This window comes from Clupea harengus, unplaced genomic scaffold (assembly GCF_900700415.2).
Source record: "Clupea harengus unplaced genomic scaffold, Ch_v2.0.2, whole genome shotgun sequence".
Lineage (NCBI taxonomy): Eukaryota > Metazoa > Chordata > Actinopteri > Clupeiformes > Clupeidae > Clupea > Clupea harengus.
Genome location: NW_024880223.1, coordinates 1 through 25,019, shown reverse-complemented (window position 1 = coordinate 25,019; position 25,019 = coordinate 1). Strand labels below are relative to the sequence as shown.

Genomic DNA, 25,019 nt, shown 5'->3' with positions numbered 1-25,019 from the left:
AGGGCGGGAGAGAGATGAGGAGAAATAAAGAGAGGGAAGGAGGAGAGAGCGATATATGTATATCGGAGAGGGAGAGGGAGGATCAGTAAGAGAGGGTAGACAGAGACGGAGAGAAATCAAGAAAGAATATCACTTTGAAGGAGTTGAACAACAGTTGAACATTCACATGGCTCATCATCATATATCAAACAGATGGACTCCACTCAAGAGACGGGACTAGTGCACACGAGGCCAGCTGACCGGGGGCCGTACAGAGGCAGCTGCATCTCCACACTCACAGGGAGTCGGTTCCAGGGGGCCTCTGACACTGTGTCCAACCCGCCCGAGGGAGTCCAACTTCATTCAAACAGCATGGTCTCTTCAGAGTCTCCACATCTTATATGATGCCAAAACCAGGTCTGAAGGGGGCCTGAGGTGTTGCAGGTCTTCAGAGCATCTGAGTTTTGACCGAATTCAAAATAAAAAAAAGTGCCTTTCACATTTCTCCAAAAAGTCCCTTGGCGGAAAAATACTGAACTTTATACAAAAAAGCTTTACAAAATACATCATACTGAAATGGGGGAACCCTGTCGAGCAGATGTTTTATTTAAATTAGAATTTTGTCAACTACAACACAGCAAGAGTTACGGAGGTCCATGTGACAGTGCATTAGTGTGAAGGTTTTGTCCTTGGCAGCTCTGAACGTGAATCTCTCAGACACGTTTCTCTCACACACACACACGCGCGCGCGCGCGCGCGCGCGCGCATACACACACTCACACACACGTGCCAGTTTGTTCTCCTCCTTGCCTGTGCTGTTGGCAGTGCAGACAATCCTCCCACACCTCCTCACTTGTCCTCTGTGTTGGCAGCTGGCGTCCCGTCCTCCACCACCATAATCTGCAGCGTCTCCAGCTGTCCGTGAGCCTCCAGCTGCAGGTCTCCTGCCGTCACCTCCTCCCCCTCACCCTGCTCCGTCTCCTCCTCTTCCTGCGCCTCCCCCTGGCCTCTCTGCATCTCCTCCCCTGCCTGCTCCTCCATGGGTGTACCTTCCTCCGCCTCCTCCTCCTCGCCTCCGTCCGCGGTGGTCATCATCGATCCCTGCACCACCACGGTGGTCACTTCGTCTTCGTCCACAGCCTCGGCGGAAGCCCCAGCCAGCTGCAGCTCCATCACCCCGACCGTGTGCTGCTGCCCGGGGGCCGGGTCGATCTCGATGACCGTGGTGTGTTGGTTCTCCTCCTCTACTACTCTGCCCAGCTCCTGCTGGACCAGCATCGTCCCTTCCATCACCTCCGCTCCCGAGGCCGACACCATCATCCCCTCCGCCCCAATGGCGCCCTGCGTTAGCTGCACCAGCTCCACGGGGCTCATCATCGCCCCCAGCTGGCTAGGGTCCTGCATTGTGGCCGTGCCCACTAGCGTGAGCCCCGACGACGGGTGGAGGGTGTAGGTGTCGCCCTTGCCGTCCGCGGAAACGACACTCATGCCCCCGGCACCGGCGGTGGTGTATCGGGTGAAGATCTGCGAGCCGCCGGGCAGCGTGTGGAGGGTGACGGTGTTGGTGGGCTGGGCCAGCGTGGCGATGGGCAGGTTGCCCAAGGTGAACGGCTGGCCCATAGACGTGAGCGTGATCGGCGAGAGGACGGTGAACTGCTGCGGCTGTAGGGTCATCGCCTGGGACGTCGCCGTCGTCGACGAGCCCAGGAGCGTGGTGGTGGAGGCCGGCCGCTGCAGACGGGGTCTCTTGGGGGCACGTTTGGTGGGAGGAGGAGGAGGGGGCGCCACCATGCTGTTGAGCGCCAGCCAACTCTGTGCTTGCTGCTTCTTCTGTTCTTCCAGCTGTTGCTCCAGACCTGGCACACACACACACACACACACAAAAAGACATCGCCCTTTCAGTGGATGGCCCCACGCAGCAGTAAGCAATATGCTGGATCAATACTGATATCATCTGTCAGGGTGCACTTTCATTAGTATTCCCATAGAAAGTGTGGAGTTAAGGTAAAGGTCAGTGAATGGAGCTATAACAGAGAACTTTTCAGCACAGAAACTAGAGAGACAAGAATCAATAAATGCATCAATGCAGGTCCGCATGTGTGCAAGTCCGATCAGGTTTAACATGGGGATTCTGTGGTAGTGTAGCATAGATGCAGATCAAAATATGGAATAAATTATGTAAAATACCATTGACTTAAAACCTCAAAAGATAAAAAGTGCACTTTGAATGGTCAGTATAAGTCTTGTCGAATCCATGTATTGATCGCAAGGTTAAAAAGGCATCCAAAATATGGTTTAATTCATGAGTGGCAAAGTAGGAGTTCACCTGCAGTTTATCGTGACTGACAGCAGTGCCTTTAAGAATGCCAGACACTGCATTAGACCCACAATAAATGAATGCATCAGTGGACCTAATTAGGCCTTGTCACTTCATACATCCTGCCGCTCACGTCTTGCCTGTTCTTACATGGACTCCCTGCTCAGCAGTGACACCCGCTGGTCTAAGAAAACCCGTGCTGTGATTAGACAGTCCCATCATCTTGTGATCCGTTATCCATGTATAATAATCATTTTCAGGGCTCGCTAAATTTATAAATCCCTGCTAGGCATTCTTCAGTTTTTGTTTGCCTGAAATGAATTAAACTAGCTAAATACAAAATACCTTTATGTAGAAAGGTAGACGTGTTCGAGAAAGAAATACAAAAACATGTTTTTAACGAGCACAGAGTGCAAAAACCATCATAAATATCACGATGCATCTTTTTGCAAGTTTGCTCTTCTTCCTCTGATCTTTTCATTGCCGCTGCTGGCCATCTGGGTGCCCTAAGCGGACTTGGTTTTTGGTGGCAATATGACAAGAAGTGAAAGAAAACACAATTTGGTGTTTTCAAACTAAATTAGCCTGTAGTAGAACTGTTGTATAAAAAAACGTGTGGCCTCGTGCCCACAGCCGAATCAGAGCCTTGAGGATATCCTTTACCAACCCCACTTTCATTCGTGTCATACTTAGTAAACCAATTACACAAAACCAAGACCCACAAATGTTAATGCAAACCACTAAAGCAAATAAGATACAGATAATCTCTTCTGTATTCAGTTAAGATTGAAAATAATAGTTTGTCCGTTATGTCCGTTGTCCGTTATCAGCTAATACCTTTCTGATTAACGTGTACACTTCCTAATGGAGAAACCATCTTTATAAACGACTTGTTTGTTCGGTGGTTAAAGTTTTTCCTCCAAAGAGCAAGTCAAAAGAGCAGAAAAAGGCGAATAAAGGAGGCAATTTTATTTCACTTAGGGGGGAATTACTGATAGCCCGTCGGAAAGGGCGTTGTGACATTTTGGTGGCGCTTAGTTTGTCCCTGGACGCCAGGCTTGCAATTTTGCGAGCCCTGATATCTTTTCAAAAATCGATATTTTTGGAGACAAGAACACGCAAAAACAGCACATTACTGTGTTCTAAATAACGCCTGTACAACAACAAGTAATTGTTGATTTGTTTGTTTGTTTTTCCTCACTGCTCCAACTCCTCCACTTACTAGTCAGAGTGTGGAGGTCCTGTTCTTGGCTGGGGTCGGTCTGCTGTCGCTTCTCGTTCAGGATCTTCTTGATGGAGTCGAGCAGGCCGAACACCTGAACCAGATTACTCAACACGGCCACCTCTGTAGCACACAAATCACAGTACACGGTGCATTCATTTAGCCATCATTCTAGCATAAGTGACTTCTAGCACAACGCAGGTCTATGCTATTAGTGTATATGATCCCTGGGTATCACATCCATTATCTTGGTGTTGTTAGCTCCTTGCTATACCAGCTGAGCTACATGATCAGAAATGTGGAGTACTGAAGTCACATAGTATAGTATATACTAGTATACTAGATGTCTCCCATTCCTCTATGTTCACATCCTTCCTCATTTGTTTGTCATTCAAAGCCAAATCAACACATTATACTTCGGCAAGATCTGATACCGGTATTAGGATATGATTAATTTAAAAATGTCATATTGAGAATACATAAATATGTCTGCTTTCTTCCATTTCGGACACGGAACTAGGGCTGCCACTAATGACTATTTTTCTATCGATTAATCTGTCGACGTGACGGAACATAACATGTCTACGAATAGGACTTCATGCCTCAAACTATTCTCCTTCTGCAGCTCCACCAGAAAATTTTCAGGGACACTACCCATGGGCCTCTACCCTCCAAAGGCTATGTATTAGGTGCAACATAGTGCTGCTATAAATAGGAATGTATTGCATACTACTCTGTGGTGTTACTGTGGTGCCTCCTGAAATGAAGAGGGTCACTGAGGCCTCTCTCCTCCACCCCTGCCTGTGCTCACCCGAGTCCTGCAGGCTGGTTTGGTCGGAGCGCAGCTGCACCCCTTTCAGCATCTCCAGCAGCTCCGTGCGGATGTTGGTCACCACCTCCCCCATCAGCCCCACGTCGGCTATGCCCTTCCAGAAGTTCAGAGTGTCCTCTGAGCACGCCCACGCACACACACACACACACACACACAGACAGAGGGAACACACACACACACACAGCAGTGAGCAAAAGTAGGGGACAAGACTACCGGCTACCTTGTGGGGTTTCCTGTCTGTTCAAACATATAACTGCTGATATGCTGTGTGTTTGAGCTTCTTTGGGCAAATTTGAAGATATTTTCCACAGGAAGTTTTTATGACTTAGAATCGTTCTTTCAAATAAAGAGTGATCCTTTGGTCTGACTAAACCTCCTGGTGTTCATGCCGTGTGTGTCAGTAAGCGTTGCGGCCATGTTTGGGGCAGCACTGCAGGCTCACCCGAGATCTCCTGGCCTTCCTTCTTCTCGATCACCTCCATACTGGTGGTACTCCACTCCACCGCGGCTGCAGCCGTCGCCTCCTCCGTCATGCCACCTCCCTGCTCTCCGTTACCCATGGGGACTAAAAGCACCAAAACACCCGAGGTGAGCTTTAACAAACCAATTACCACACACACACACAAATCCTCCATAAGACACGAAGAACAGGGCAGAGTCAGGAATTATTACTGCCTAGAAGCAGTGGTCGCCCATGCATCAAGTGAATTCTAAAAAGGCTCAAATAGTGATTCATGCTCGAGCAGCACCACCCCCATTAAAAGTAAATATTGTCCATTTACCAATAACAATAAGAAAAAAAATAGAATAGAATATATGATTTCCTATCCCATCTCTACTATCCTGTCTCCCTAAAGACTACAAAGCCCACAAGCTTCAGCAGACCCTTGCACCCCTGTGGGTGGCATTTGTTGGTGTCTTTCACCTGAGGCCGAGGTGGGCGTAGACAGCAGCGTGCTGTCAGGGGGGAAGCGGGTGTTGCTGATGAGCAGGTCGAACTTGGTGCTGCGGCAGGTGTTTGTGCACAGCGTGCTGTGCTGGTAGAAGTCCAGCTGGCCCGAGTCCATCATCTTCCTGCGGGAACACAGGAGAGGAGCCGCAGCGGTGAGTATATCAGGAGAGGGACGGGTGAGTAGAACAGGAGAGGAACCACAGGGGTGAGTATATCAGGAGAGGAACCACAGGGGTGAGTAGAACAGGGGTGACACAGGGGTGAGTAGAACAGGAGTGACACAGGGGTGACAATAAATAAACTCCCTTTGAAATGGTGACTTAACATTGTCGACTCCTACCCTACTTTGGTGACTCAGATTTGGACTTGAACACTGGGGACTCGAGACTTGACTGGCGACAACACTGATTACAGTTCAGTAGGTTGTATTGAGGTTGCAACTACATACTGTACAGGAGTAGGCCTCCTAAAAAAAGACCTGCGCATTAAGACACCATGGAGGTAATCATAGCGTACAAATCCCTCTGGCTCTAAAGTGACTCAAAACCAACCTACTTAGTGAAGCTGTTTTTCCCATCCTCTCAGTGTTCTGCCACAAATATTGTGTCTCAGCCAATACACAATGGAACAATTTGTCAGATCATTTATACTTGTTGCTAGACAATTGCTATTTAGGCAGTAAAAGACTGTATTAATTGACTTGCGAGCCTACAACAACTTGGATTGTATAAACCCATCTCTCTGAGCTTTTGTATTCCTTTCAGGATTCCATTTGCTCTGCATACCTCAATATAGTGCCAATTAATATGCAGACAAAGTCAATGAAATCTCTACAGAAATGGAAACAATAAAAGTCTAGCAAGTGATATGGTAATTTAATGGATGAATTCATCATGGCCTAATGAAAGGGAAATGACAGTGAATGAGAAGACGACATCAAAAGCTGAAGCTTATTAAACTTGACCTTTCTCTGTAGCACTGCAAAAGTAATATACCTCATCCCGTTCTCAAAGACTCTAAGGACTCAAAGAACTCAAGACTGTCTGGAATTTCAATGATTTTGTACATCGGGGGAAACACAATTGAGCTTTTTCAAAACATTCCTGTCATTCTGCCAAACCCATCAGCTCCTGTGATTAAAAAAGGTCAACATGTATTCAAATATGGGAGTTTTTAAAAGAACTCAATGGATTTCGGAACATTGGCCTTCATCCCTGATTGGTTGTTTTTTCTTTTAAGCATTCAATCTTTTAAATACATTTTCACCTTTATATTCACAAATGTTGTTTACTTTCCCACACCTTTCAATACCTACACGATCCAAACATCTTATTAAGTCAAATTGAACCAGTACTACTCTATTCCAGAAGATTACTTTGACAAGAAGAAGAAGGAGCACCAAGACAAATTGGTCATTAGCAACCCCAGAGATAAAAAATTACGCATCTGAAATCTCTTGATGATGATTCCACAGGGAAGACAGAGAGCCTCTGCCTGTCCCTGTGCCAGTCATGGCAGATACCCTTTTTAACACCTACATATAAAAAGCTGGAGTCAGCTGCTGTGGTATACATGAAACAGTGATGGTAGGCACAGGTGCACTCACTGACTGTTGAAGCAGTACTTCCTTAATGTCCATCAAATTAACAATTCTATGTCATATGCTTTTCACACAAGGTATAACAATTTGAAAGACATATGGGACTTGAAAGAAATTGAAGACATTTGATGTAAAGGCAAATTTCTCTAAATATGCAGTCAGGCATCATGGGAAAATGGGCCCAGGGCCTCTGACTGGGCAGCTCACCTGAGCATGACCCCGCCCATCCTGATGGCTCTCTTCCAGTCCTTGAGCGTGGCTTTCCCTGACATGTGCACAAACTGCTTGGGACTAATCAGCTGGTCGTCATACTGCAGAGGGAGAGAGAGAGAAAGAGAGAGATATAGAGAGAGATAGGATTGGTCTCCAAATGTTTTCAAGTATTTGAATGGAATCATGCACTTAACAGTTGGCATGACAAATGTCACTGCAGGTATCAAATATGTCAAGACAATTACAATGGTGAAGCCCTCACATTTTTAGAAGTGTGCATTTGGACAGGAGGCAAAATGACCAGTCAAAAGGTACAACCACATAGACATACCAGACATACCATCCCAAAGAAAAAGAGAAAAAAGTGTATGTATCACTAAAGAAACACTTCACACTATATGCTTTATAATATTAATGTTATTGGTAAATGGATTCTACTCATAGAGCACTCAAAGCGCTTTACAGATTACTAGTGGGCTACCTCGTGTACTGTACTTTATCTGTTTTAAAAGGAGGTATGATGTCTCCCTGATATCCAAAACCAGCTTTTACAAAAGGCACATCTATCTCTCTCTCGCAATGGTATATGATATAAGAATATAAAACACACTTGCTTACCTTCACACATTTCACATTGATTCCAGGGCACACGAACTTCTTAAAGAGGAGCACAGCTTTACTCTCTCCACATGTAATGGGGTAGCCTAATTCCACTTCCTCTCCATCTATTGTGGCTTCTTCTAAATGAGTAATGAGTGAAGAGAGAGAGCGAGAGATAGAGAAAGAGAGAGAGAGAGAGAGAGCATGTGATCAGAATAACTTCCTATGCTATGAAGAACATCTACAATACTTCTTGTAATGAAAAGCATCACCCACTCAACAAATCTAAATCATTGTGACACTTATGACAGTGGCCATCACTGAGCGTTGATAAATTCTTCTTCCTGACTCAGATGGCTGCGTTGCGTCACTCACCCTGTGCCTCAACTGCCACCATAGCTGTTTCTTCCTCTCCAGCATCTTCCTCTAACCTGTATAAGACAGAAGACACCATCAAACACACCCAGACAAAAGTTTACAATCAGATTCTCATAACTCACTGTCTTTCCTGGCAGCGATACGCAAGACACCAAAAACACACTTTGTCCTTTGTTCCTGCACTCTGTCAGGTGTCTTACCCATGTGTGATGGGCTGGAGCTGGAGGATGACCTGCGTCTTGCTTCCATTGTCTGGTTCCTCATCATCCTCCTCCGTAGTCTTCACCACCACCATGTCCCCCATGGACACGGTGATCTCTGTGTTCGCCATGGCCTTCTCTTCTGTCCACTGTGCTAAGAGAGGATGAGCATGGTCTTTACTCTCCCCGCCATCCCAGTCTTTCAAGGTAGAGACTGCGTTTGGTGGGTCTGACATTTTTGTTCCTATTACCACTTTTCTATTAGCATTTTCATTTATTTATTGGTACATAAAGTGTTGACTCGGCAAAATTCGTCTATGCAACAGAAACAAGCAGACTACTTTCACTTAAATGTTTAGAAGTGATGCTCCCACTTCAGGATGTGATAGGGACACGAGTTCACGTCGCTCATTTGAAGACACATTGTAGGCCAATGCTAGCTATACTAATAGCATACATTTCCAAAAAAACAAACTTGCAATCTAGAATGTATGTTTTCCCAACGTTTTAGACAGTTTACGAGTTTTAACCACACGATATTTTAATACATTTTAATGGAGCCAAATACATAACAATGAACACAGTTGTCAACATAGCTGATGGCTAGCTTTGCATATGTTGGCTACTGAACCGGCTAGAATCAGCGAGCAAGTGACTGGATTTGCCAATTTAAGGACTGTTGATGGCTAGTTGTAAAAGCTAACGTTGACCATCACCTTATGGTACATTCACAGCATCATCCAGCTAAAGTAAAAACTGTGTTTATTCGGTGCTCGAGAATGTACGCAAAATGTGATATTTCTAAAGAGCTATTGGGGCACTTCTGAATCTCAACTGAGTGCTATGTAGGTTCCTCATGTCACTTGGCGAATAAAACAGCTAGGGTCAGCTAACGTTAACCCTGAAACAACCTAGCTGGCTAGGAAGCTAATGCTACACTAGCAGCACAAGCCAGTCCCGTGTTTGCGGGACCAACCGTGGATGCGTGCCGACATCCACCATAGGCAGCATTTGCGCCACAGATCGGTAGGTAGATGACAACAACGTCCGACGTGCCGCTTGTTTCTAAACTAACGTTAACGTACGTCCGCCGTGCATTTTCAATTCCTCACTCCCCCTCAAAATGACGTCTCCCTGTGCGGCGGCACGTACACTAACTAGAGCGCGACGACGGCGTTGCTCCGCCATTCTGAGAGAAGGCGAGGTATTAACTTCAGCCAAACTCACACTCGGTTTCAAACTGAAACTAAGAACCATGTGAGCTACATAAGACCAGATTGAATGTCCCCCACAAATACCAGTGTTGCTATTTTTCTTACCTTTTACAACGACGTCGAACACATCCTTACATTCTGAAATGCTTGCGAACATGCGCAGTCGAGATTCGATACACTTCCTGGTAAGGCTCATTCCTGTTCACGCCATAGACAGAAAAAGCCTCGATCATCATAGCGTAACCTACCCTCTCTACATGCATCCTTTACTGGCATGAAATTGTAAAATAGCTTTGCTAAATCATGTGAAATCATCTGATCAGTATTTTCCTCTCTTGCTTAAAACTTAATCGTAAATAAGTACGGTCATGTTTTCACTGCAGTAAATGCATCTGTTATTCTCTGGCCGGGATTGGACAGTTTTGGCGATTTATGACAAATATTTCACATCATCTTTATGAAACATGATATCCTCAATTATGATTTGGGATGCAAATACAGAAGTCTGCAAGTAACAATACGTGTTATGCACCCTAACTTCATTCAACTCAAACTTGTTTTTTCACAGTTAAATTTGGGGCGCCGAGATGAACGATCATCAGCAGCCCCGAGTGACAAAAATTCTGCATCCGAAATCTCTTGATATCGATTCCGCAAGGAGGTCAGAGTGTCCCTTTCCTCCCTGTGCCAGTCATGGCAGATACCCTTTTTAATCTGAGAGAGAAGATGAGACTGGAAGGCACTGAATGCTCTACGTAAGTCACTAACGGTGGGAATCGCATTTGAGCCTATGCGAAAAATCAACTAAAAATACATTTATATTTATGAACTGTTTTGTTGTCATACACACCCAAATATTTCCATGGAGGAAATATTTGCATTTCCCAAGTAATTTGGCAATGATCTAATAGTTTTGGAGAACTTTATTCTCGAAGTGCAAAGCATCATGGGATGTGGACTAAACGTCATAGTCGGTTAGACGGGCAAGATGGCGTCGTCCAAGGGGTCTTGTGTTTGTGAGCCCGTTAAGAAGTCTCAAGTGAAGTGGTATTACAAATTATATTAACATTAAAACTTCTACAACACACACATGTGATATTCTTATTAACTAAGTAAATATATTTATTTGGGTAAAATGTGTGTATGGGTAAAATGAAGAGAACAGGGAAGACAAAACTGTTGTGTAGGCTATTTGTTAGTGCTAACTCCAGTGCTATCCAAGTCAAGTCAAAAGTCAAAGTGTTTATTGTGTTTATAGTGTTTATTTATCCACACCCTGTTGGCGAGCGGTTTGATTCAAGCCCTAGATATGAAAGTAATTTTGGATTTCACTGACATTCATTCATTCATTTAAAATTGTCTGGACTAGAAGATGCCTTAAAGGCTAGCTCCTTATGGTTCTTCACTCCAAATCATGTATTTAATAATAAGGTCGTCTCGCTTTTGTTTAAAAATGCAGTTATTCTCCTTAAGTTAAATTACCTGTTACATGATCAAAATTCCATTAACTTGTGTCTTGTTCGGAAACTCCTCTCTTCACAAAATGCTAATATGGCCCAGTGCTGAAAATACAGTCTAGAATCAGTCACTAGATTACAATGACATCTATAGTACTCTTTCTTCTTAAACCTGGCAGTATGCTGACGGGTGAGTCATTTTTTTGAGTCGTTATGTCCTCCCGTTCCCTTTCAAAGAATTTAACTTTAGCTATTCCTAGGATTAGTCAAATGTATTCAAAATCACCTATCTTTTGTTATGGACAATATACAGTTGTAGAATATAAAATACTGCTGGATGGTATTGACATAGTCGACAAAAACATTAGATTTTCTTAGTGTTACTCACTCATTCAACCTTAAAGGTATATACAGTATGTAGGCTATATTTAGCAGTATAAATACATATATATATATATATATATATATATATATTAATATATATATAGTCTTTTCCTTTAGCGTCGTGGAGTGAGGTTAACTCAATGAACAGCACTGCACAGAAGCCTACCCGCTGTTTACCCTTACATGTGTGTGTTTGTTTTCTTATACGTGTTATGATTTATGATTTAGTTATAAAACAGTATTACTGTGATGTAAAATGTGAATAAAGCTTAAAAAATTGCCTAGTCATTTGGGCTTGGGAAGTTCCTGATAGTTAGGCTTACATGCAATGTAAAATAGACACCTCCTATGAAATTAAGTAGCCTAAATAATCTTAAGTATCCTTTATGACTGCTAAATTGCAATGTAAACATTCAGTAGTCTAATAATAATCACCAATTATTAAAGACGTATTCATTCCGAATGGCATATCATAGTGAATATAGAATCTAGTGTATAGCTAAAAGCCTAATATAAGATCTTCTGTGTCCAAAGGTATAATTTGAGGATAAGTACTTTACTGATTGACATAAACTCTATCAGCAACTGAGATTCCTTGGCCTACAGCTCCTTATGTTAATAAGGGAGTCCAGGTTTGATATGACACGGTTAAATCTAATGTTCAAGCACAGGATTCTCAATAGAACTGGCGCTGTTTCGCACATAATGAAATACAGTGCTGGTACAATAGACTATTCATTTCAGACTATTTGGTTCAGAAAGAATTCAGATGGATTGGGGTCCTCATCTGGTGATCCGCCCCATCGCACGCATGCCTATACATGATCAAATGAAAGTGACATTCAATGTTAGGAATGTTTATTTTATTCACCACATATCAAATCACAATGCAAATATTTTTTACTGTTTACAAAGCCCTGGAAGCTTGATAAACATATGACACGGCATGTTGTTAGTTTACTTTGTTTATATGTCATGTATGAAACCTTTAATATGTGTGGACTGCCATGAGGGTTGTGTTGAACCCCAGTGTGCCTCACACAAAATTCTTGGGCGGCATGAATAAAACAGATTTGAGTTAGCCAACAAACTTTGGTGAGCAGGCTATGGGAGAGACATTTAGCAACATAATTCATCCCTGCCTGTGATCTGCCACTGGCAAGGTTTCACTTGGTAAGGCTAGGTCACCACATTTCCCACAATGCTACACTCTCAAAGTTCAGCGTGTTAACTCCGCTGTAAGGGTGGTTCAAAATAAATATGTCTTCATGTTTTCCAGGAAGTAATGAGAGGTTTCTGATTAGAGCAGTAACAGTAAAAGCAATCTCATCTTATTATTGTCAACAACAGACAGCCTAATGATGGTAATTAATACTCAAATCCACTCTTGAAGCACATTATGTATAGCAGTATATTTATATCATATTGCAGTAGACACCATTTTTGTTGATTTCAGTGGTGATTGATATCAACAAATCATTCATCACATTTTCATACACCCTGTCACAATAGTGCAATTTACAGCCAAAATCAGAGGAAAATTATAGGCAGGTTGCTATTACTATTTAGTACCACAAGGGGGTACTAGAGTGCTTGGCACACTTCTTTTTTTTTTCAAGCAGCTAAAAATAATTTTAAATAATGACTTATGTCAGTCACAGGCCATGTTAAAATAAAACAATGTTTGGAGAAGTTTGCATACAAATCGAGAGAGAAAACTAAAAGCCAAATTCGTCAGGTTGTGGCTGATCAGACTGGATTCCAGGGCACAATTGAGATCATGTTAGGCTGCATTGAGATTATAAGGTCACCGCAGCCCTAGATTGGTTTGCATTGGATGTCTTCATCCTCTGTGGGAATACAACTTTTTTTTTTCTGCTGTTAAAAAGGAATGTGTATTTCACGAGATTATAGCTGTCTGTTGTTCCTATGGTTAAATTCACAATGGCTACCATTAGTTATTAGTATTTTTAAGCTACACACAGAAATGTTCAGTATTTCAGTGTCATCATAAATCCTACTGCCTGACTTTGTGCTCCTGTTCCAGTGGTGTTCAACCAACCAAAGATCCAACTCTTCACCTCCAAAAACACGTTTGATAACAATGCCAAGTTAACAATGTCATCTTTTGCTTTTGTACATATATGTTCAGGTCAATGTCTCTTAAGCTTCACATCCTTATGTGTTCAGTACCGGCCCTGTTTCCAGGAGACAAGAACACATTTCCCTGACATTTCTTGTGAGCATGTAGCGTGGTGTCCAACCATGGTATTTAGTGACACATGTTGCATGCTTCGCACGTTTGGCTACTACGGTACATCTAGGAAGCGATGACTAAAAAAGAAAATGAAAATAATAACAATAATATAAACATCCGTACAAAGTTAACCCTGTATATGTACCTAAGAAAGCTATGAAGTGGGTCAACTGAGGATGGTTTGTTCCTGGCTCAGTTTTGTAAAGCAGCAGTCTTTCTTTCTTTCTTTCTTTCTTTCTCTGACAGACACTGTGACTGCCCCTCACTACCCCTCTTTCACTCGTTCATTTGAAGGACATTTGGCACCTGAAGGACAAAGCCAAGGAACTGTTTTGCCAAGCTGTTAAAAACACAATGATGAAAGTGGGATCCAGGATGCTGATTGTCACATAAAGACAAAATAACAGAAGTGATATGAAGAAATACACACATTGGCTAGACTGATCATTGATCAATGCATTAACTTACTATAGTACAACATTTTGTACCTATGATAAAAATAATAAAATATTCTGCTATGGATATATAAAATATGTATAATGATTTCATCTTGGAAAGTTTTGGAATGACAAACCATAGAAACAACAGGTTTTCTATCCATGTAAATGTCATGTATTGCCCACACCACTCCTATATTCCATTGCCTTGCCCCTGAAAAAATGAGCCAACATTATTATTAAAAAAAACAGCTCTACACTGTCCACAGTCATGCATGTGTGTGTTGTCATGGTGACATGCTGGTGAGTGGAGTTCAATATGAGACGAAGGGGGAGAGAGAGAGAGAGAGAGAGAGAGAGAGAGAAAGAGAGAAATAATCAGCTAGTATGTGTTGTGTACTGCGTGCACAAAGTATTTAGACAGAGGTAGCAGATGTGTCAGACTTGGGCCCACATGGACCCCTGGTATACAAACACAACAGAGTAAAAAAAACAGCTTAGGACAGAAAACAGGAGGAAATAAGGGAGAAATGAACAATAAGATATTAAATCAAAAATGGTTATATATGTATGTATTTTATTTATAGTTCCTATTTAAAATAAGAACATTCTTGGTGAATTACTAGTAAAATCGTGAATTCTGTTAACACCATGGATTTTGACACAAAAGCATGACCAGACATAAGAAGCCAATTAGATGCACACGTTTTCCACATAAGACAATACCCTCGCTAAAGAAATCGGTGCTAATGGCTGACTGCTAATAGATGCTGTAAGGTCCTAATCGGCACGGGGACTTGAGGCTTGTGAACACAGAGAGCTTTGAGCAAAGGAGGCACTGGCCAACTGCTCTGGCAATTATAAGAATGAATGCAAGGGTCTGCTCAACATGACCTCTGGGTCACAGCGCTGTGAATGAGAGCAGGGACAGCTGTTGATTGGCCCTTTAACACAATAAGAAGCAGGTGATACTCTTTTGTGTGATTTTGTCACACTTCACCAGTCAGTGAACAAAACAACAGGAGGAATTTGGGTCAAGAAGGACTCAGGCATGATTATGACATTTTAGGGGGTTTTGGGTAAGGCAAGTGAGCTGTTTGGAGTATATCTTTAATTACATATAATACTACTACTAATAATATCGAAAAGGTGGAAAAAGATATCATAAAAAATTTAAAAAGTACTATAATGATGATGAACACATTGAATCTTACTATCTGTGTGTACCCTTACAATATATAAATGATATGACCACAGAATTGGTAAAGACAGGGTTGAGGGACTAACCTCCTTCCCAAAACCTTGAAGCTATTTGCTTTTGCCACAAATGCTGCAAACATGGCCCTCTCAGGTACCAGACACGGCACTAAGAGCTCTGAGGGCAACCAGACGGCAGAGATTAAATGATGCTGTGCTGCCGGAAAAAGACGATGACCTTGCATTTGTGCCACTGAATCAACACGACGGATCTGAGGACGACAGATGGTTTGGCAGAACTAACCTTTGCACATTCGACTAGATAAAAGCCTTATTCACTAGGAACATTAACTATTTTAACTCATGAGAATGAAAGAGAGCAGTTGTCAGATCCACAGGGAAGAGCGTCATCTGCGCAATATGAATATTTTAAAGCTCTGCATTGTTTGGTAAAATAGTGGTTCTCTTTTAACATGGACTTGAGTATAATAAGTTATGCCAGTTGGCACTCGAGTCAATCATTCATCATAGCACAGCCGCCTTGAAAAATGATTGCGTGACCATCACTGTGTTGACTGCAGTATCACAACGACAGACAAAGACAGGAGCAATGGTCTTGAAAAATGACAACAGGAGACTAGCCAGACCATGATTTGCAAATCGTCCACAAGTCTGGTGCCAGTTTACATTGACCAATTCAATAAGCTAAAGGGATGAGAGGGTAGTCAGGATTCACAACTGGTCCTCAGGCCCTGTCTCTTCCTTCTGCACAGGAGTCTGTTCCAGACATGTTCAGATCTAGCCAAGCAATAGTGCACAGATCTCACAGCCCAATCACATGAGGCTAAACACACACGTGTGTGTGTGTGTGTCTCCCGTTCTCTAACAGACCTCTACTCCTCAGGATACCGACACACAGGAAATCAGGTGCAGGGTGAGCGAAGATGATGTCACAAGACAAGGACCTGCAGATGCCAGACAGCCCAGGCTCTGACGTACGCATGGCATCACTGTATATGTGTGTGTGTGTGTGTGTGTGTGTGTGTGTGTGTATGTGTGTGTGTGTGTGTTTGTGTGTGTGTGTGTTTGCGGGGGAATGTGTGGCACTGACAGCATTGAACAGGGCAGTGACGTGGACACACGAGAGAAAGAGAGAGAGAGAGAAATAAAAATTGTGTGCGACGCAGGGGCAACAACCCCCAAACAAACAAACAAACAAACAAACAAAAACAACCGAGTCAGCAGTTGCAGCTCTTCTCCCTCTCCTGCGCCAGGTCGTCCTCATCGGCCGGGTAGAGCACCTTGGCGGTGAGGCCACTTTTCACGCCGTCCCAGCCGTCACGCGTGGAGATCTCGCCCATCTTCATCAGCTCGTAGATGTCGCGCGTCAGCAGCTCGAAGGCCCGGTCCACGTTGCTGTTGCACTTGGCCGACGTCTCCACGTAGCGGATGCCCATCTCGGCGGCCAGCTGCTCGGCCTCGTCGCGCGACACCTTGCGGTCCTTGTTCAGGTCGCTCTTGTGGCCAATCAGGATGTAGACCATGTGGTGCGGCAGGATATGCTCGCTCACCTCACGGTGCCACTCCCGCACGTGCTCAAAGGTCTTGCGATTGGTCAGGTCGAACACCAGGAGGCCTCCCACAGAGTTTCGGTAGTAAGAGGTGGTGATCGACCTGGAGGGGGTGGTAACAAGTTTTGATGGCAGTACTTAAAGAGTAGGCTGTCATGAGTGTTGGTGCTGAGTAATTCATGCATTTATTCATCACAGCATTGGCAGGGGTGTGGAAGGAATAACAATTATGTTCCCTTAGGGTATCCGACAGACACAAAACTGAAAACATTCAGGGAGACTATTTAGTATTTCAAGAACAAAAACAACTATATTCGTATATTACATCTATATATACAGTGTGTGCTGTAATATCTAATGTTATGTTAATGTAATAGAGGCCCATCACCTCAGTGAAACCATATGTAGTGAATTAAGAAACACCACTTCCTCAGTCAGACCAGATAGGCCTATTCATAAAAATCTCTGTTTCAAAAGTGTGTGCATTCCCAGAGAAAACATGCCTTCAGATCTTCAAAGCCTACAGTCTCACCCACGTTACCGTGTTTATGAAAAGAAGAAAGGATGCACTGTGACAGTCAACTTGTGTAAGTCACGCTTTGTTGCTGAATCACATTCAACTGAATGAGAGAGAGAGGTGCAACCACAGTCAGTAGGGCAAGGACTCAGGTTGTTTACCCATCCCTCCACAGCCTACTAGTCTCTTGATGCTGTGTGTGTGGGTGCACCGTGAATTCAGGCTAGGTTACAAACACGACAGCCATTCAAATAAACCAAAATCGGACATTACAGTGAAACTGGCAAATGTCAACCCAGTTATTCTGTTAACAGTACACTGTACTCACTAACCGTTTTATAACAGGGTTTATTTACAGACCCCATAGCAACGTGAATGCTCATTACACAAGAGGACCGATATTCCTCGGACGACTGGCTTTGATGTGCCCCAATTTCTTGACATTTGTCTCTTCAGACCTAATCTGGCGTTTAAATCAACAAGGCGTGTTTCAATATTTATAGGAGATATAGGCTACTGTATATATATGCCATTCAATAACAGCCTATATATTACAGCAAAATGCTAATGCCAACATGGACGCTATACCACCGTTGTTTCGTGTAATTAATGTATGAAGTGGGAAGAGCAGATTTGATGTAGGGTACTTGATCAAAGTAGACAAATTTGAGTAAAGTAAATATATAGGACAGCTCACCTAAAACGTTCTTGGCCAGCAGTATCCCAGAGCTGTAGCTTGATTTTGACCCCAGGTTCGATTTCTAGTGCACGGGCGTAAAAATCTACGCCGACCGTCGGGTCCGCCACATCGCTGTATATTCCATCAGTGAAGCGTTTCAACAAAGACGATTTTCCTACCGTTGAGTCCCCCAGTAGAATGATCCTGAACTGATATTGCCATAGAGTATCCATGGCATGGCTGTTTTTTGACTTGAGCCGGTGATTTTGGAACAAAGCAACGCAAGGTGTTTACATTAAGCCAGCGACTGATTTGTCGATGAGGAAGAGGACAGCACAGCCTTTGCGAGCGCAAGACAGTGCTGCAGTCATGTGACTTTGTGCTTTATCTAAGCTCTGTGCTGCAACAGCTTTGGTTATGCATTCCGTTTTAAGTTCATTAAGTGTGGCATCATAACAAGGAAACGCGCCTCTGTTTGGCTTGCATGGGCATAAATACCTGACATGCTGATTTGAGTGCAAGATGATCGAACAGGATCTTACAGTCAATGCTACAGGCAGCTGTTCCTGCGTCTGGGGCTAATTATGTAAAATGAACCTCTCATAAAGCATGGGGGGATTGAAATAGTTTTGTGGCTATAGCTATGTAGGCTAGCTTTGCCTGGGCGCTAAAACCAGTAGCCTAACTGTGGTTTTGAAAGGGCGAGATGACCTAGTTCAAGAGCACTGTAGCCTAATAATATCATGTTGATCAAATTATGTTTTATGAACAGACATGGCATGTGCATAGGCCTACGTGTTAACAGGTTTACAAAGTTCCTGGCACCAGTTAAGGTCGCAAGTTCCTTGAAAGACACAACAAGAACAGTTGCAATAGTTGCCCAGTCTCGGTGGTCCAAGGACGCTCTGTCCATGGTACTGAAATCAGTCTGATTACTAGGCAATGGAATAGAGGCAGTTGCGTATCCTGAAAAGTGTCCGTGAATGTTAACACGCTTAATAGTTGTACAGCGATGTGTAGGCTAATCTACACGTTGCAAGATGAATACGACTCGTAGTTCCAACCACAGTCCAATGAGCCTATGACAAGGCAAAACTCTGGACTAAAACTTAGCCTATATCAGAAAAGAGCATAATGGGTGGGGAGAGAGTCCTAATCTGACCTTTATTCTAAGCTACTGACCCGAACAATTTAATCACTCTGCAATTCAACTAATCTACAGATCTCAGGCTAGCCTGACCTAATACCATTGACAATGCCACGTGACATGCCTCTGTTGGTTTTGTACAAATTCTCTGTTATCATTCTGAAAGTATTTCCAAGAAACCTTTCCTTCGTAGACTACACCCTCCTGCAAGAACCCATATGAACCTAGAAACTAATTTAGGCCTAGGCTACTGTCGGCCCAATTTCTCTGTTTTGCATAGGCTATAACATTTCAAGAATTGCTAATTGGTTTTCCATTTTCAGACAAATTCCAAAATAAATGGTAGCATGTTGCCCAAGGTTAATGAAGAGACCATATTTATTTGATGTTTGTTGGCAAATAAACTCTACGTATCTAATCTAGGTCATATTCGTGAGGCACAGCCCTTGATCGGAATAAAAGGAAACCGTATTTGGGAAGACATCATTTCCCATCGTGCACCACGTTCACCCAGCAGCCAATCGTGGGTACTATAAAATGGAAAGGGCACTCCTTCTGAGAGTTCTTTTCGTACGAGCTCACCTCGAGTTGGTAAGTACATTTGAGTAATCTATAACCATCCTTATTCAAAGCGCATTAAGGAGGTGATCTGCCATATCATTATGCATTCATAATCTTTCTACAAATGCAACTGTGTAATGTGTTCAAACATCGAGATGGTGTAAAAAAAAAAATCGTTCATCTGTGGCTATGTTCCTGGAAGTTAGCATACATGCAAGCTTCACTATCATATCCACGGCTTAAGTGTTTTGTTTGAAAAGTGTTCATCTTAACTTTATGACTCAAAGTGATAAAATGCTAGTGTTGACTATTGTGGGAGCAATTTAACGTAAAACAAACTCGATACCAGTTTAACCGTAGCATCTTACCTTTAGCCTTAGAAGTTAGCTAAGACGACTGAAACGTTGTTTGTGGCCCTATCGAAGTCGATTTAGTCCACACGTGGCTAAATCGGTCAACATGGAGCCTAAAGTGAAATCTTTTACCGACGGTCGCTGTTCAGCTTTCTTGTAGCTGATTAGCAACATTTGTGGGAAAGGACAATATTGCCTTAACTCAGGAAAGCCCATTGTATTGGATTACACGTTGGCCTAATCCGTTTTGTAAATTGTGGTTTTAATAGGTTCACGAGATGCTGCATACAATGGATATGCTCCTGGGCGAGATCCACGATTACCAGGTAAATTTAGCTGTGTGCCGAGGTGTAATTAGGCCCCTAGGAAGTCGCTCCTGCCTCATGGTGGCAGTCGCACTGATAAGGGCGCCAATAATAACTCTTTTACCGACGGTCGCTGTTCAGTTGACCCGTAGCTGTATCAGCAACATTAAGGAAAAGTACATTTACCACAGGTTATGCAAAATGTGATCTAGTTGGTTGTGAAGTAGATTGTGGTAGTAATATGGTGTTTTTTGTTTAGACCTGTGGGATGTCCCCTGATGGATGACCAGCTATCCAGTCTTAAGGTAAGGCAGGACTACATCTAGGGCTTCAATAAGTCTGGCATTGATGACAAACTTGCCCTCACTGAGCGTTTTTTAAACTCGATAATGATCCATTATATCTGAGCCAGATATGCAAACAGTAGTTTTACATTCCCTTTAGTGCTTTTGCTAAAAGTGGCTTGTGTTTTCATAGGATGAATATCTACTGAAAACTCCGTTGCCATGGCCCTGGCATACGTAACGAGGCGAGGAACTTGCCATGAGTGTTAGCCACTCGCCAAACTGGAGCATGTTCTGAATACAAGGTTAGTAAGGGGTTTACTCTTAAAATGTGTGGATGAATATGACAATTAATTGTCAATTGATTGTGGTATTAATATGGTGTTTTTTGTTTAGACCTGTGGGATGTCCCCTGATGGATGACAACTATCCAGTCTTAAGGTAATGCAGGACAACATCTAGGGCTTCAATAAGTCTGGCATTGATGACAAACTTGCCCTCACTGAGCGTTTTTTAAAACCCGATAATGATCCATTTATATCTGAGCCAGATATGCCAACAGTGGTTTTACATTTTCTTTAGTGCTATTGCTAAACGTTGCTTGTGTTTCCATAGGATGAATATCTACTGAGAACTCCGTTGCTATTTCCCTGGCATACGTAATGAGGCGAGTAACTTGCCACAAGGGTGTCTGACTCTCGCCAAATTGGAGCACGTTTTGAATACAAGGTTAGTAAGGGGTTTACTCTTTAAATGTGTGGATGAATATGGCAAAGTAACTAAGCTAAAGGCAGCCATGACTGCACGAGTACTTTGCCTCTAGTGTTAGTTCCCGAGTTGGCACGATTCCTAAGGGTCTGCTCTTGTTCATGGGCCAGATTCTCCAACTACGTGCCAGAGGAGTTGGGGAGACTTTGACTGTCATGGCTTCCCCATGCCTGCGACAGCCACTCTACTTTCCAACATCACCCTCTTAGTTTTAGCTTTCCTGTCAGTTTTCATTTTTGGTCATTTTCGTTTGTAATAGTCATGGTTTGCATTATATTTTATATTTTGTTTCCAGGATTGTTGGTGCATAGGATGTTCCTATGGCTGTCTTGGAATGTGCAGTATAGCAGGCCTCAAGGTACGTGTCAACATTTGTACTATAACCTCACACTTGGCCATATTACACAGCTTCTGTCAAACTGATGGAATGTTGTGAACTAGGCACTGATCAATGATCGAAAACTTACTTACTTTGTGGACTGTTGGATGAAGCTTACGGATATGGGACTGAGATCAGATGTGTTTGACAATTAAGTGTGTGTGTTTTGGAATGTGTTCTGATCTATGTCCATCTCTCCTCAGGTATGGGACCTTTGGTGATTTCCCTTTCGAGGCCGTGGGTTCATTTCAAGAAGTTACTGAAGCCACACCCCAACTAAAATAAATATATTTGGACTTTAAATGGTTGTCCTGACTCTTAACTTGACAGGGATGCATTTCTGCATCAACCCTTATCAACTGTTAATTCGGTTTTTGATTCCTCTAGTTCACTTGTTTAGATGCTCTATCAAATATAAGGGTGTACAGATTTGATGCAGGGAATACAGAAAACCCTTTGTACTCTCCATAATGGGTGACTGAACAGTGACTCATGTGAAATTGAAAGGAAGAGACAACACCAGTAAGTAAGTTCAACACCTGGGCATTTATTCTATTTCCATACAACCAGATGCCACTTGTGGTTTCCATACTAAACTAGTCAATCATTGCATGGACAAGGATGGTGGGCTTCTCTGGATCCAACCTTGACTTGGACCCTAATGTACTGTCAGTGGAGCAATGCCAAACCCCAGCATTAGCCAACTAATACTGTTACTGATAAATGCATCTGTTCAGAAAGTACAGGATTGTGTTCAACACTTATAACGGGAGATTTGGCTAAAACTGCAATCTAGTTTATTTATCATAGTGACCCTGGATCTCAAATGATACAGATACCGAGCTGTAAACTTGAACAGATGAAAAGCATGAAGGGACACTCAGACCACCTGTTGTCCACCCTTCTATGCTATAGAAGTGGAACATACACTTAGCATACTGATGTTTCCAGAGTCGACCACAACTGCAACACTTCCAAGAAGCCTCCATAATCTTTCTACAAACGCGATCTATTGTGCTCAGACATCGATATGGTGGCTGTGTTCTTGGAAGCTAGCATACATGCAAGCTTCACTATCATAACCACGGTATAACCCAGCAAACGGGACGTTAACAGGACATTCGTGATGTCCCTGATTGTGTCCCGCCACAACGTTCTCTACCAGGACGTTGTTGACGTTCGTAGCAAGTCTACGTTTGGTCCCATATACATATATATTTATGTCTGTGGTGTTAGGCTGTGACGTTCGTAATGAGCCGTAAATCGGACTTTTAAGGAACGTTCAGATTTGGTCCTCTCTGTCAATGTGGTTGGTCTGTGATATCTCCCTGCTGTGCCAGCATAGTTGCTGTTGAAACGAAAGAATTATCTTCGTTGCATCACTGCTTCCCAGTGTTCCTCCTCTGTGTTGCTTCAGAACACCTGAGCACAGCACTGAACCTGCAACCAATCCTCAAGCTTTAGCTTATCGTGAAACTGCCAGCCGATTTTTCATAAATGTAGCAAGTCTGCGTTGGGCAGTGGCAAACAAGGTAAAAGTACATTCATCTGTGGAAAGGAATGTTGCTTTCAATGCTTCAGCCAGGACACTGAGTTAAATTAAATTCGTATTCAGGTAGACTCCTCAGTACAAGTTAGTGGTCAGTCCTGGAAATACATTTGTATGGTGTGACCACTAGTGGTAAAGATGTGCAACTGTTCCATTGCACACTGGATAACTGGTGAAAAAACGGATGACAGTAAAACGTTTTCTGAACTTTCTACATGTAGCGGAATCAGTCTCTTTGTCTAGTTGTGTAAGGTTTCCAGGCATTGGGCAACACCTTTTTATTAAATTATGCTCAGTTTGGGACATTTACAAGGTCTAATGACGTTATCTTGACCCACATCAAACAAATGAATTGGGCAGATAAATCAATAAAGATTTTTTTTTTATATAGACTACAACCCCACGCCTCGATGAAGTATTGTAATTATTGACTTGCACAAGGTCAAAGACAACCTCTCAACTGCTCAGGCATGCTATGAATGTTGTTGCTGTATTTACTTGTGTCGAGCATGCGTTTGATACTCAGTAATGGAGACACTCCATGGTCAATCCACTTCAGTCAGCAGTGGATCGGACTCAGTTCTTCCACTGGTCAGTGGAGCTGTAAGCCAGAGTCTGGTGCATGATGTTTGCACTAGTGGAGCTGGAAGATATTTAGTTGCATGACTGTATTGATTGTATTGATTTTTCTATTTTGTAAGTGTTTAGATATACCCACAAATGTGGTGACTTTAACCTAACGGTGCGAACACATGACAGCGTAGCGAGCGATGCGTTATTCTAAATCCCATGCATTTGAACGGGAGGCAATCCATTGTGACGTAGACCACCGTTTTGGGCGACGCGACCGAAAAAAGTTGGAAAAAGTTGAGTCCTATGCAAATCATCATCATTATTTATTCAGGGAGAATTGACTGAGCACAGGGCTCTTTTGCAGCAATGCCCTGATTGAGGCTACATAATACAGAGGAACAGTAAATAAACAAACCATAACAAAACAAAACAGACAAAATCAATAAACAAAACACATTAAACAACTCAGAAATTAAGTATAAAAAAAAGTAAAAAGGTAAAATCAGAGAATCATTTAAAACAACAGCATTGAGGCACATCCTTAGAATCTAAAAAGCTCTTAAAACGGTTGACAGATGAGGAGCGATTTTCCCCGGCAGCGGCCAATCAGATTGTTTGGTGTTGTCTCTGACGGTTTGAAAATTGCAGGACTGTGGCGTCGTTTGGTCGTTTAATTTGCTAAAAAGAAAGGCTTGGATGGCCTTGTAAGGGCTTGTTGTTGTTCCTGATATGTTATATATTTAATCCTGGGCTTATTTGAACAGAATAACAGTTTTGATATAAAGACAAGTGACTAGATAGCCTACTAACTGGCTAGCCTGCTAACTAGCTCACTAGTCCAGTCTGTTATGCTATTTACACACGCTACACCACTCACTCACACACACACACACACACATGTAGGTTCACCTGGAATTCATCCATCGTGTTTGACTCTAATCAGAAACTTGCCTATGGTTTAATCTATAACCAATGTAAAACTTTAGCCCACTGTAAAATGTAACCTGATGCAATTTAAACTACACCCCCTTGAGCTTTGACAAAAGCCACGTCTTCACAGATGTGAGCTCTCTCTCTCCACTGGCGTTGCCAGG

The 25,019-nt window shown here is 42.9% G+C and overlaps 2 protein-coding genes, 2 long non-coding RNA genes and 7 other non-coding genes across 15 annotated transcripts; 7 read left to right on the top strand and 4 right to left on the bottom strand.

Annotated features, from left to right (window-relative positions):
* Positions 1–562: 562 nt before the first annotated feature.
* Positions 563–9,718, bottom strand: gmeb1 (glucocorticoid modulatory element binding protein 1). Of its 3 annotated transcripts, none has more exons than XM_042706278.1 (10): positions 9,613–9,718; positions 8,294–8,447; positions 8,091–8,146; positions 7,734–7,855; positions 7,110–7,213; positions 5,276–5,424; positions 4,793–4,915; positions 4,330–4,467; positions 3,519–3,641; positions 563–1,835 (listed from the first exon to the last, which is right to left on the bottom strand). In XM_042706278.1, exons 1-10 carry the CDS (start codon positions 9,701–9,703, stop codon positions 829–831), a joined length of 2,067 nt encoding a protein of 688 aa, XP_042562212.1. In that variant the 5' UTR covers positions 9,704–9,718; the 3' UTR covers positions 563–828. The 3 variants fall into 3 exon arrangements, with proteins under 3 accessions (XP_042562212.1, XP_042562213.1, XP_042562214.1); XM_042706279.1 differs by having other exon boundaries at positions 7,734–7,852; XM_042706280.1 differs by having other exon boundaries at positions 8,294–8,442; positions 9,613–9,692.
* LOC122131648 lies at positions 6,694–6,831 on the bottom strand. The gene has a single exon (XR_006152125.1). It is a non-coding gene; the product is annotated as a U11 spliceosomal RNA (small nuclear RNA).
* LOC122131646 lies at positions 9,305–15,649 on the top strand. 3 transcript variants are annotated; one of them, XR_006152123.1, is made up of 4 exons: positions 9,305–9,319; positions 10,076–10,197; positions 13,781–13,784; positions 15,638–15,649. It is a non-coding gene; the product is annotated as an uncharacterized LOC122131646 (long non-coding RNA). The 3 variants fall into 3 exon arrangements; XR_006152121.1 differs by lacking the exon at positions 9,305–9,319 and adding an exon at positions 9,678–9,692; XR_006152122.1 differs by lacking the exon at positions 9,305–9,319 and adding an exon at positions 9,775–9,789.
* LOC122131653 lies at positions 10,083–10,218 on the bottom strand. The gene has a single exon (XR_006152130.1). It is a non-coding gene; the product is annotated as a U11 spliceosomal RNA (small nuclear RNA).
* On the bottom strand, positions 15,638–18,579 carry rab42a (RAB42, member RAS oncogene family a). Its single transcript, XM_042706281.1, has 2 exons — positions 18,025–18,579; positions 15,638–16,913 (listed from the first exon to the last, which is right to left on the bottom strand). The coding sequence occupies exons 1-2, from the start codon at positions 18,237–18,239 to the stop codon at positions 16,478–16,480; spliced, it is 651 nt and encodes a 216-aa protein (XP_042562215.1). The 5' UTR covers positions 18,240–18,579; the 3' UTR covers positions 15,638–16,477.
* Positions 18,580–19,673: 1,094 nt separating this feature from the next.
* Positions 19,674–22,106, top strand: LOC122131643. Its single transcript, XR_006152120.1, has 8 exons — positions 19,674–19,744; positions 20,337–20,393; positions 20,632–20,677; positions 20,850–20,961; positions 21,053–21,097; positions 21,272–21,385; positions 21,720–21,782; positions 22,007–22,106. It is a non-coding gene; the product is annotated as an uncharacterized LOC122131643 (long non-coding RNA).
* Positions 20,123–20,259, top strand: LOC122131651. The gene has a single exon (XR_006152128.1). It is a non-coding gene; the product is annotated as a small nucleolar RNA SNORA16B/SNORA16A family (small nucleolar RNA).
* Positions 20,421–20,556, top strand: LOC122131652. The gene has a single exon (XR_006152129.1). It is a non-coding gene; the product is annotated as a small nucleolar RNA SNORA16B/SNORA16A family (small nucleolar RNA).
* Positions 20,711–20,785, top strand: LOC122131647. Its single transcript, XR_006152124.1, has one exon. It is a non-coding gene; the product is annotated as a small nucleolar RNA SNORD103/SNORD85 (small nucleolar RNA).
* Positions 21,131–21,207, top strand: LOC122131650. The gene has a single exon (XR_006152127.1). It is a non-coding gene; the product is annotated as a small nucleolar RNA SNORD103/SNORD85 (small nucleolar RNA).
* Positions 21,868–21,943, top strand: LOC122131649. The gene has a single exon (XR_006152126.1). It is a non-coding gene; the product is annotated as a small nucleolar RNA SNORD99 (small nucleolar RNA).
* Positions 22,107–25,019: the final 2,913 nt, after the last annotated feature.